The sequence below is a fragment of the Saccopteryx bilineata genome, chromosome 1 (assembly GCF_036850765.1).
Source record: "Saccopteryx bilineata isolate mSacBil1 chromosome 1, mSacBil1_pri_phased_curated, whole genome shotgun sequence".
Lineage (NCBI taxonomy): Eukaryota > Metazoa > Chordata > Mammalia > Chiroptera > Emballonuridae > Saccopteryx > Saccopteryx bilineata.
In genome coordinates this window covers 326,921,382-326,933,459 of record NC_089490.1, presented here as the reverse complement: position 1 = coordinate 326,933,459, position 12,078 = coordinate 326,921,382, and the positions used below count along the sequence as shown (strand labels likewise).

At 38.0% G+C, this 12,078-nt stretch overlaps 1 protein-coding gene across 3 annotated transcripts in view; it reads left to right on the top strand.

Annotated features, from left to right (window-relative positions):
• The window catches only part of DEUP1 (deuterosome assembly protein 1), a 100,812-nt gene that overhangs the window by 34,636 nt on the left and 54,098 nt on the right, over window positions 1-12,078 (top strand). Inside the window, exon 5 of one of the 3 annotated variants that reach the window (XM_066253685.1) lies at window positions 4,652-4,765. The exons of the other annotated variants lie outside the window; for them this stretch is intronic. Within the exon in view, the coding sequence (XP_066109782.1) occupies window positions 4,652-4,765 (114 nt within the window). The remainder of the gene's footprint in view (window positions 1-4,651; window positions 4,766-12,078) is intronic. 3 annotated transcript variants of the gene reach the window in all.

Genomic DNA, 12,078 nt, shown 5'->3' with positions numbered 1-12,078 from the left:
TGACCCTCTAGGAAAATTCAGCTTGCATGATCCTCTGGCTCTTGCAGTGGTGTAACTAGACTGGCTTTAGAAATACTGGTCTCACGAAAGGTAGCTAAAGATGTGCACTGTATCCACATGTGCTTTCACTGATTATCTATTTGATTGACTCTCTTGGGGTTTAGTGGAAAAACCACATACATAAAAATTGTTCAGACAGAAAAGCCTTATTTTAATATGAAGTATGTTGTGTGTATACATTTTACACCTAGGAAACTATATATTTATATAAAATTATAGTGGAAATTAGTCACAAAATATGATAATATGTATTTGTACAAAAATTTTAAAGCACACTATATAGATAGTTTAATCTGTATAATTATGGAAACACTTCATGCACCTGTTTTTACTTAGAGCCATCTGAAAGATTAATACATAAGAAAGGACTGTTCCAGTTTTAGCCTGTATCTAACCTTTTTTCCATTTGGGACAAAAATTTATGCACTGCTATAGCAATAGAACAGTAGGAAACAGCATGTTATAGTGGAAGAACAGGACAGTTTATAACTTAAGACAGGTCCGACTGACTTATTTCTTTTTCCTGAGACCTTTGAGCAAGTTGTTAACCTTACAAAGATTTCATTTTATCATCAATAAATGGGGTTGAAAATGTTATAAGGCAACATTGTGGTTATGGAAGAAATATATATATATATATATGTATATTAAATGCACACTGAAACATTTAGGGGTGAAAATACATGAGGTCTGGAAGTTGCCTTAAAATGCTCCCAACAAAAAATTTTGAAGAAAAAGGTGAAATAAAAATGGACTAAGTCAATGGTAGTTAAACTGAAGCAGGGTGCGTGGAGGTTGGTTATACTCTCTACTTTTATGTAACTATGAAAATTTTCATAATAAAATGTTAAAACTATCTTATAGGTGGAGGCTTGTAGAGTCTCTGATCTGCAGTAATTATTAAAGAAATGTTTGTTCCATTTCTCAATATTTAGTAGAGGAATTAAAAATATGTGTGTATATAAATATGTAAAATAATATATAAATAAAATAATGTAGCTCCCACTAGAAACTCTAATTTTAATAACCTCAACCCACTCTCAACTTGAAAGACCAAGAAAAGTCTTTCCAGCCATGGAGAACTTAGGCTGGAGGTTTCAACAAGTAGTGCACTGACCCTCTGGAACCTTGGCGGACACCTCCAGTTTCTACAAAAATTATAAAGCTTTCCAGGTCTCTTCAGGGCCTCATCAGTACTGGATATTTTGTGTTCACTCACTGATTTTTAAACTGATACATCTATAAGACCAAGGAAGCCAGGACTGTTATAAGCTTCTGCTGACATCTCTGTGACACACATTTCTAGCCTTGCTTGGCCTCCTTTCTGTCTGTTGCAGAATTTGTAAGTGATTGAGGTTCATGTAACTGCCTCCTCCTAAAGCAGGGGTCCCCAAACTACGGCCCACGGGCCGCATGCGGCCCCCTGAGGCCATTTATCCAGCCCCCGCCACACCTCCGGAGGGGGCACCTCTTTCATTGGTGGTCAGTAAGAGGAGCACATTGACCATCTCATTAACCAAAAGCAGGCCCATAGTTTCCATTGAAATACTGGTCAGTTTGTTGATTTAAATTTACTTGCTCTTTATTTTTAAATATTGTATTTGTTCCTGTTTTGTTTTTTTTACTTTAAAATAGGATATGTGCAGTGTGCATAGAAATTTGTTCATAGTTTTTTTTATAGTCCGGCCCTCCAACGGTCTGAGGGACAGTGAACTGGCCCCCTGAGTAAAAAGTTTGGGGACCCCTGTCCTAAAGCATGCTGGGAAATACTTATTTTTCAAGCTTGAAAATTTTGGGGTGGGTGTTGCTAACTATTAGTATTATCTGAAAAATATGAACTGTGTAAGTCAACCTTGCCCACATTTTGACTTCTGATTCCAAAGACTCCTTTCTAGATTAAAAGTAAATAGCAATTTTTATGTCTTGGATTGATTTGAAATGTTACCTATTTCCTACTAGAACCAAGTTTTATAAATTTGTCACTATTACTAAGGACACTTTTCATGTACCTAATTTTAAATTGTTGAATGTCAGAATCAAAGTCAATAACTTTAAGTAAACTGTCAGTTTATCTTAACATACAGTTGACCCTGGAACAACAAGGGGGTTAGGAGTGTCAGCCCCTACCACATGCAGCCAAAATGTCATGTATTTCTTTTGACTCTTTCAAAAATGTAACTACTAATAGCCTACTGTTAACCAGAAACTTGACTGATATCATAAATAGTTGATAAACATTCTGTATGTTATTGTATTATATACTGTATTCTTACACTTAAAGCTAGAGAAAAGAAAATTTTACTAAGAAAACTTTAAGAGGATGTGAGGGCGATCTGGCTGCGACATCTGTCACCCCATTGATCGCCAGGGTTGATTCAGTTGATCTGGCTGGCTAGGCGGGTGTCCCCTTCCTCCCTCACAGTTCCATGTGCGTCCCTCCCGAAGCTGCGCGCTAGGTCGAAGAGGACGACCTTCCCCGCTAGAGGAGAGGACCGTTCTTTGGTCAAGGGTATACAAGTAGCTGCGCTCCCCTGCTAGAACTTCCAAACAAGTCTCAAGAAAACTTTAAGAAAGAGAAAATATATTTACATTATTTATTGGAAAAAAAAAACACATGTAAGTGGACCCATGCATTTTAAACCCATATTGTTTAAGGGTCAACTGTAGTCTATTTATCACGAAGTATCATTATATATTTTACAAGGGGTCATTCCATATTTCTCCAACCTTATTACCACCACACAGTTTCAGGTCACCTTTAAGTTACTGTAAAAGCCTCCTATTTTATAGCCTTTCTTCACTGACTGTTTTGGAACTTGTGGATTTATAAAATAAAAATTTCCCCAAGTGTTCTTTAAAATCAGATCTCTATAGAAAACATGAAACTCTATATTTTTCTAATTTTAAGCAAGGTGTAGCTTTCATTCTCTATATAAGTATATTTGTTTTCCAGCATAACCAGTTCAGCCATTTTATTTCTCTTCCAAAACAACACTACTCACTGTGGCCAAATGAATTATTCCAATTTGACATATTGGAGATGGCTTAAATAATCACAACATCCTCTGCATGGCTTTTATGTGACACTACATTGCACTTGTTCTGTAAAATTATTTATTTCCATGTACACTTCCCTAATGTAGTACATATTCCTTGATTTTTTTCTTTCAAAAAAATTTTAATCATTAAACATTTCCAAATATTCTTCGCTCTGCCCACTTGATGAGCACTAAGTGCTTAATAAAAATTACTGAGTTGATGATTGAAAACATCAATCTATTTATGCCATGTATCTATATGCAATAATAGATAGTCAAAGACTTAGTAGCTATAGGATTTGTTTCCAACCATTTTGTTTTCTTTGCAAAATTTAGTGAGAAATGTTTAAATTCTAGAAAGTACTATATTAATACCATACTTCTGCTTGCATATTCATGGAATATAAGTGATGTCTGGCATCTAGTCAGGCACTGTGAGGAATACAAAGATAATGAAATACATAGTCCTTACCCTTAAGTTGCTTACAGTGTGGGCCCTGGCCAGTTTGCTCAGTGGTAAAGCATCAGACCAGTGTGTGGATGTCCCAGGTTCAATTACCGGTCATGGCACACAGAAGAAACACCCATCTACTTCTCCACTCCTCCACTCCTCTCCACTCCTTCTCCTCTAGCTTCTCTCTCTCCTCCCCTCCTGCACCAACAGTTCCATAGGAGTGAGTTGTCCCTGAGCACTGAGGATGGCTGCATGCCCCCTGCCCCAGGCACTAAGAAGAGCTCGGTTGCTGAGCAATGGAGCAACACCCCAGATGGGCAGAGCTTCACCCCCTATTGGGCTTGCAGGGTGCATCCTGGGTGGGGCACATGTGAGAGTCTGTCTCTCTACCTCCCCTCCTTTCACTGAATAAAAAATAAATTTAAAAACAAAGTTGCTTACAGCATGGGCAAGAAGATAAGATACAGTGGCCAGCCCTCAGCAAAATTGAGGAGCAGTGAAGTCTGGTATTCCCAAAGCCACAGCACGTTGTGAGCAAAAACTAGAAGAACTGAGCATGCTGTATCAAGCTATTTCTACCACTTCTTCCCCAGGTTAGCCTAATTGGTACTGCCTAAATGAAGACCTAGATTGTTTCCCAGAATGACTTGATATTGGCTTCACCTTGGATGGTAGCTTTGAAAGCCACAGGGACAGTCATTAAATCAAGAAACAAGAAACAGGTTTGGTGACTGAGCATAGAGAATAAAAGAAGAGGAGAAACGTCTGGTGTTAGCTCAGGAAGTCAAAAGGAAGTACCAGATGCAGGTTGTTTGAAACTTCCTTATAACTAATCAGCATTTGTTATGAGATTTTTTTCTTCATTTTTAACAAATAAAATGCTTAGTTTTTATACAAAGATTAAGTTACAAATTCCATATTTTTGTAGTAAAAACAGATATATCTAAGCAATAAATCCAAAATGGGTGGTTTAATGCTTTTTTGCTTTTCTAGTGGGGAAAAAGAGCACTTTTTTTTTCAGAATGAAGATGTGTAAATGAAATGAGCCCTCTTCAATAATTTTCTCAAATTTATGTTTGTTCCTCTACTTTTTTAAAAGGAATTTAGAGCAAAGTCGAGAGAATGGGATAAGCAAGAGATACTGTATCAGACTCATCTGGTTTCTTTAGATGCTCAACAAAAATTATTGTCTGAGAAGTATAATCAATTTCAGGTACTTTAATACTATCCTCTAGAAGAAATTAGAGGTTAAATATTACTATCTTTGCCATTCAGCATGAAATTGTTTTTCAAATAGAAAGGCCAAGTAATAGAAAATAACCAGAGTAGGTCTGACACTGGTTAAAGTCCTAAGTGCATGAAATATTGATAATGGTAAGTTTAGTCTACATGTCTCCAAGGATTGTGCTATTAAAAGTGTCAATTGTTAATAGTGTGTGTTTTTTGCATGCCTATGTGGAAGTCGCTCAGAAAGTTTAGTGTTGCTTGCTCCTTGCCCTCAAGACCTTGACAGCCTAGACACAGAGATAATACATGTCCTGATTTAATGACAAAGTGAATGGAAAGGATCAAAATCCTTTTCGAAGTCAAAGAAGAGAAAAATTTGAGCTCAGCCAGAAAACATCCGCCAGTAGGGGTGGAACTGAGCCTTGAAGAGTGGATATGTTTTGAGACAAGAGAGGATGTGCTGTGGTGGGAAAAACATAGGCAAAGTCACTGAGGCAAGAGAAGCAAATTCTGGAAATGGAAAATGGGTCAGTTGGCAGGGAGTCAGTGTGGGTGGGAGGTATAGATGAGTAGTAGATGGTAAGCATAGTGAATTGGATGGAGATTGTAGTAAGCCTTTAATGCTTGGCTAAGGAATTTTGAATTTTCATTAAAGCCAATAGGAAACTATTGTTTGGTTGACATACTTATTTTTCACTCTTTCTTTAAATTAAATGAATTATATGTCATACATTTTCCCTGAATTCAACAATACAAACTAATGTAATGTAAAATTAATAGCCTCAACCCCTACTCTATTTTTTTTATTGATTTTAAACTTCCTTATAACTAATCAGCATTTGTTTACATTTTTTATTGTGTTTACATAGATTCCAGTGTTGCCCGAATGCATCCCCCCTTGCCTGTATTCCCCTCAACATCTCCTCTATCCCCCTCCCCATTACGCCCTCCCCCCTTCCCTTCAGGTTTATCCCATCCTATCATCCCCTTTCCCTCTGTCCTCTTTTCCTCTGGTCCCTTTGATCTCTCCTCTGTCTCAATTCCATTCCTCAGTTCACATTGTTAATTTCATTCCTCAAATGAGTTAGGTCATATGATTTTTTTCTTTTTCTGCCTGGCTTATTTCACTTAACATAATAGTTTCCATGTCCATCCATGTTGTTGCAAAGGTAAGATTTCCTTCTTTTTCATGGCCCCATATTATTCCATAGTGTATATGTATCACTGCTTTTTAATCCACTCATCCACTGACAAACACTTGGGCTGTTTCCAGATCTTCTCTATTGTGAACAATGCTGCCATAAACATGGAGATGCATTCCTCCTTTTAAAACAGTGCTATGGTGTTCTTGGGGTATATTCCTAAAAGTGGGATAGCTAGGTCAAAAGGCAGTTTGATTTTTAATTTTTTGAGGAATCTTCATACTGTTTTCCACAGTAAAATACACCAGTCTGCATTCCCACCAGCAGTGCAGGAGGGTTCACTTTTCTCCACACCACGTCAGCACTTATTCTGTGTTGTTTTGTTGATGAGCACCATTCTGACTGGTGTGAGATGATATCTCATGGTGGTTTTAATTTGCATTTCTCTAATGACTAGTGATATTGAGCATTTTTTCATATGTCTATTGGCCATCTGTATGTCCTCTTTGGAGAAGTGTCTAATCATTTCTTTTGCCAATTTTTGATTGGATTGTTTGTCTTCCTGGTGTTGAGTTTTACAAGTTCTTTATAAATTTTGGTTATTAACCTCTTATCAGATGTATTGTCGAATATGTTCTCCCATTGTGTAGTTTGTCTTTTTTTTGTTGTTCTTACTGTCTTTAGCTGTGGAAAAGCTTTTTAGTTTGAGGCCCTGGCCGGTTGCCTCAGTGGTAGAGCGTCGGCCTGGCGTGCAGGAGTCCCGGGTTCAATTCCCGGCCAGGGCACACAGGAGAAGCACCCATCTGCTTCTCCACCCCTCCTCCTCTCCTTTCTCTCTGTCTCTCTCTTCCCCTCCTGCAGCCAAGGCTCCATTGGAGCAAAGTTGGCCCTGGGCGCTGAGAATGGCTCTGTGGCCTCTGCCTCAGGTGCTAGAATGGCTCTGGTTGCAGCAGAGCAATGCCCCAGATGGGCAGAGCATCGCCCCCTGGTGGGCATGCCGGATGGATCCTGGTCCCGGTCGGGTGAATGCGGGAGGCTGACTGCCTCCCCATTTCCAGCTTCAGAAAAATACAAAAAGGAAAAAAAAAAGCTTTTTAGTTTGATATAGTCCCATTTGTTTGTCCTGTCTATTATTTCCCTTGCCCATGGAGATAACTCAGCAAATATATTGTTGCGAGAAATGTCAGAAAACTTACTGCCTATGTTTACTTCTAAGATGCTTATGGTTTCACAGCTTACATTTAAGTCTTTTATCCATTATGAGTTTATTTTTGTGAATGGTGTAAGTTGGTGGTCTAGTTTCATTTTTTTGCAGGTTGCTGTTCAGTTTCCCAACACCATTTGTTGAAGAGGCTGTCTTTACTTCATTGTATGCTCTTACCTCCTTTGTCAAATATCAGTTGTCCATAAAGGTGTGGGTTTATTTCTGGGTTCTCTTTCTTTAATCTATATGCCTGTTCTTATGCCAGTACCAAGCTGTTTTGATTACAATGGTCTTGTAGTATAACTTGATATCAGGAAATGTGTGATACCTCCCACTTTATTCTTCCTTTTCAAGATTGCTGAGGGTATTCATGTTCTTTTTTGGTTCCATATAAATTTTGGAATATGTGTTCTATATCTTTGAAGTATGTCATTGGTGTTTTAATTGGTATTGCATTGAATTGATAAATTGCTTTTATAAATTATAAATTTATAATTTATATAATGTCTAATATAGACATTTTAATGATGTTTATTATTCCTAACCATGAGCATGGTATATGCTTCCACTTGTTTGTATTTTCCTTGATTTCTTTTATCAATGTTTTATAATTTTCTGAGTACAAGTATTTAATCTCCTTGGTTAAATTTATTTGTAGGTACTTTATATTTTGGTTGCAATAGTGAAGGGGATTGTTTCCTTAATTTCTCTTTCTGACAGTTCGATGTTGGTGTATAAAAATGCCTCTGATTTCTGAGTAATTTTATATCCTGCCAACTTGCTGAATTTATTTTTCAGGTTCAGTAGTTTTTTGACTGAGACTTTAGGGTTTTCTATATACAATATCATATCATCTGCAAATAATGATAGTTTTACTTCTTCAATTTGGATGCTTTTTATTTCTTCTTCTTGTCTGATTGCTGTGGCTAGGACTTCCAGGACTATGTTGAATAAGAGTGGTGAAAGGGGACATCCCTGCCTTGTTCCTGATCTTAAGGGGATTGCTTTTCATTTTGCCCATTGAGTATGATGTTGGCTGTGGGTTTGTCATAGATGGCTTTTATCATGTTGAGGTATATTCCCTGTATTCTCACTTTGCTGAGAGTTTTGATCATGAATAGGTGCTGGCTTTTATCAATGCTTTTTCTGCACCTATTGAAATTATCATGTGGTTTTTCTCATTCTTTTTGTTTATGTGATGAATCACATTGATTGATTTGTGAATATTGTACCAGCCTTGCCTCCCCAGAATAAATCCCCCTTGATCATGGTGTATGATTTTTTTCATATATTGCTGGATCTGGTTGGCTAATATTTTGTTGAGGATTTTAGCATCTAGTTTCATCAGGGATATTGGCCTATAATTTTTGGTGTGTGTGTGTTCTCTTTGCCTGGTTTTGGAATCAGACTTATGCTCACTTCATAAAAAGAGCTTGGAAGAATTTCTTTCTCTTGAATTTTTTGAAATAGCTTGAGAAGGATAGGAGTTAGTTCTTCTTTGAATATTTGGTAGAATTCACTTGTGAAGCCATCAGGCCCTGGGGTTTTGTTTTTTGGGGAGTTTTCTGATAACTGTTTCGATCTCATTTGTTGTAATTAGGTTGTTTAGGTTTTCTGATTCTTCCAGATTCGTTTTTAAAATATTATATGTTTCAAGGAATTTGTTCATTTCATCAAGGTTGTCTAATTTTTTGACATATAGTTCTTCATATATTTTCTTACAATCCTTTGTCTTTCTGTTGTGTCAGTTTTATTTCTCCATTCTCATTTCTAATTTTATTTTTATTTTTTTTGGTGAGTCTAGTTAAAGGTTCTTCTATCTTGTTTACCTTTTCAAAGAACCAGCTCCTTGTTTCATTGATCCTCTGTATTGTTTCTTTAGCCTCTATGTCATTTATTTCAGCTCTGATCTTTATTATTTCCTTCCTTCTACTACCTCTGCCTTTACTTGCTGTTCTTTTTCTAGTTTTTCTAGATCCAGAGTAAACTTGTTTACTTGAGCTTTTTCTAGCTTCTTAAGTTATGCCTGTAATGCTATGAACTTCACTCTCAGTACTGCTTTTGCAGTTTCCCATAAATTTTGAGTTGTTTTATGCTCATTATCATTTGTTTCTAGGAATTTTTTATTTCTTTTTTAATCTCATTGTTAACCCATTTGTTATTTAATAACATGCTATTTAGTTTCCAAGTGTTTGAGTATTTTACAATTTTTCTGTTGTGATTGATTTCTAGTTTCATGCTATTGTGATCAGAGAAAATTCTTGATATGATTTCAAATTTCTTAAATTTCTTGAGACCGCTTTTGTGCCCTAATATGTGATCTATCCCAGAGAATGTTCCATGCGCACTTGAAAAGAATGTATATTCTGCTGCTTTAGGGTAAAAGGCTCTAAAGATATCTATTAAATGGAGTTGTTCTACTGTGTCCTTTAAGTCTGCTATTTCTTTGTTAATTTTCTTTTGAGGATCTATCTAGTGATGTTAGTGGGGTATTGAGATTCCCTACTATTATAGTATTGCTGTTGATCTCACCCTTTAAATCCATCAAAGTCTGCTTGATATATTTAGCTGCTCCTATATTAGGTGTGTAGATATTTATAATGGTTATATCTTCCTGTTGGATTGCTCCCTTTATCATTATGTAGTGACCTTCTTTATCTCTTACTATAGCCTTTGTTTTAAAGTCTATTTTGTCTGATATAAGTATTGCTACCCCAGCTTTTCTTTCATTTCCATTTGCATAAAGTATTTTTCCATCCTTTTACCTCAGTCTATGTGCATCTTTTGTTTTAAGGTGTGTCTCATAGACAGCATATGTATGAGTCCTGTTTTCTTATCCACACAGCTACCCTATGTCTTTTGATTGGATCATTTAATCCATTTATGTTTACATTTAAGGTTAGTGTTGATATGTAGTTGTTTATTGCCATTTTATTCTTTAAAACTGTATTCCTCTTTTGCTATATTCTTTTCCCCCTTTGATCTGTTTACAGCTGGCCCCTTAATAGTTCCTGTAGCATTGGTTAGATTGTAATGAATTCCTTGAGCTTTTTTTTTTTTGTCTGGAAAGCTTTTTATTTCTCCTTCAATTTTAAATGATAGCCTTGCTGGATAAAGTAGTCGTGGTAGTAGGCTCTTGTTCTGCATTACTTTGAATATTTTTTGCCATTCCCTTCTGGCCTTAAGTGTTTCTGTTGAGAAGTCGGATGTCATCCTTATGAGGTTCCTTTGTAGGTGATAGCCTTTTTATCTCTAGCAGCTTTTAATATTTTCTCTTTATTTCTTAGCTTTGGTATTTTAATTATGATGTGTCTTGGTGTAGATTTCTTTGGGTTTCTCTTTAATGGAATTCTCTGTACTTCTTGAACTTGTGTGATTTTTTCCTGCATCAATTTAGGGAAGTTTTCAGCTATGATATGATTGAACAAATTCTCTATCCCTTGTTCCTTCCCTTCTTCAGGAACCCCTATGATGCGGATGTTATTTCTCTTCATGTTGTCACAGAGCTTTCTTAGAGTTTCCTCAGACTATTGAGCCTCTTTTCTTTTTGCTGCTCTGCTTCCATGCTTCTGTCTATCTTGTCTTCTAACTCACTGAATCCATCCTCAGCTTCATCCAGCCTGCTTTTAATTCCTTCCATTGTGGTCTTTATTTCTGATATTGTATTTATCATTTCTGATTTTGTTTTATTATTTTAATGTCTTTTTTTTACTTGCTATCTCTTTATTTAGGTGTTCATTATGTTCATCTATTGTTGTTCTAAGATCTTTGAGCATCCTAACAATCACTATTTTAAACTCTGCATCCAGTAATTTGGTTATATCTGACTCATTCAAGTCCTTTTCTGGGGATTTCTCTTGATTCAATTAAGTTGTATTTCTCTGCCTTCCCATTTTGTCTGTGTATAAGAAGGGTGTGGCCACTCTAGTCCAATAGGTGTGGCCTCTGTGTTCTCTAGGTGTGGTCTGTGTGCAGGCTCGCCACCCTCTCTGCCACTGCCTCAGGCATTTGGGCATAGGTGTTGTAGGCACTGGCTGGCTGCTGATATCACTGCAGTTTTCAACTCTCTTCCAGGGGAGGGGCTGTGTCATGTGCCCAGGTTACAAGCCTCAGCCTTTGCCCTGCCCCTGTGGGTGTGGCTGCACTCACACATCAGGCTACAAGCCCCAGCTCTGTGGTCCAGGCAGGGCTGCGTGCCTGTGCTCAGCCACGAGTCTCTGCAGTTTCCAGGCTTTTGCCTTTTTCCTGCAGGCAGGATTGCAGGTGGGCCCACAGCCAGCCGGACCACTTTCATGTGCCTCTTCCACCCCTGCTGGGTGAGACTGAGCTCAAGCCGGGCCTCAGTTGTGGCCAGCCCGGCTTCCACCCCACCAATGGGACTGCACTTCTGCATTCTGCTGCTGCCCTCCCTTTGGCTATCCCTCAGCAGTGTCAGTGGGGGCACTGCAGCTCAGACCCTAGCATTCAATACTGTATTCCTTAAGGCTCCCTCCTTCTAAGTGACTCTACTCTGAATGCCACAGAAGAGCTTGTTTGTTTGGCTGGTGTCCTGCTTCCCTTTGCTGGTATTGCTCTTTCCAGGGGAAATACTCACTTCAGATTTGGGAAGTGACTCAGCCCAGGGGTTAGGGTGACTTCCCTCCAAAGTGTTTCTCCCTCTGCCTCCTAGATTACATTCTCTTCCTGCTACTCTGGTTCTCTCCACTCTTGTCCCCTGGAGCTCCAGGTGAGCGGTTGTGAAAGAGATTTTCTGTGCGGTCCCTTTAAGAAGAATCCTGGGTCTGAGAAATCTGTCTCTTTTTCACAAACAGTATCCTGACTTGTTTCTCATCTAAATACTGTCTATACACTTCTTCAAGGCTCTGGGGCTGCAGGCTGGGGCTTTTGTTCCTGAAGCCCAGGACCCTCCCCTCTCTGCTAAATTCACTTTCCGCCACATGAGTCTCTCTGGGC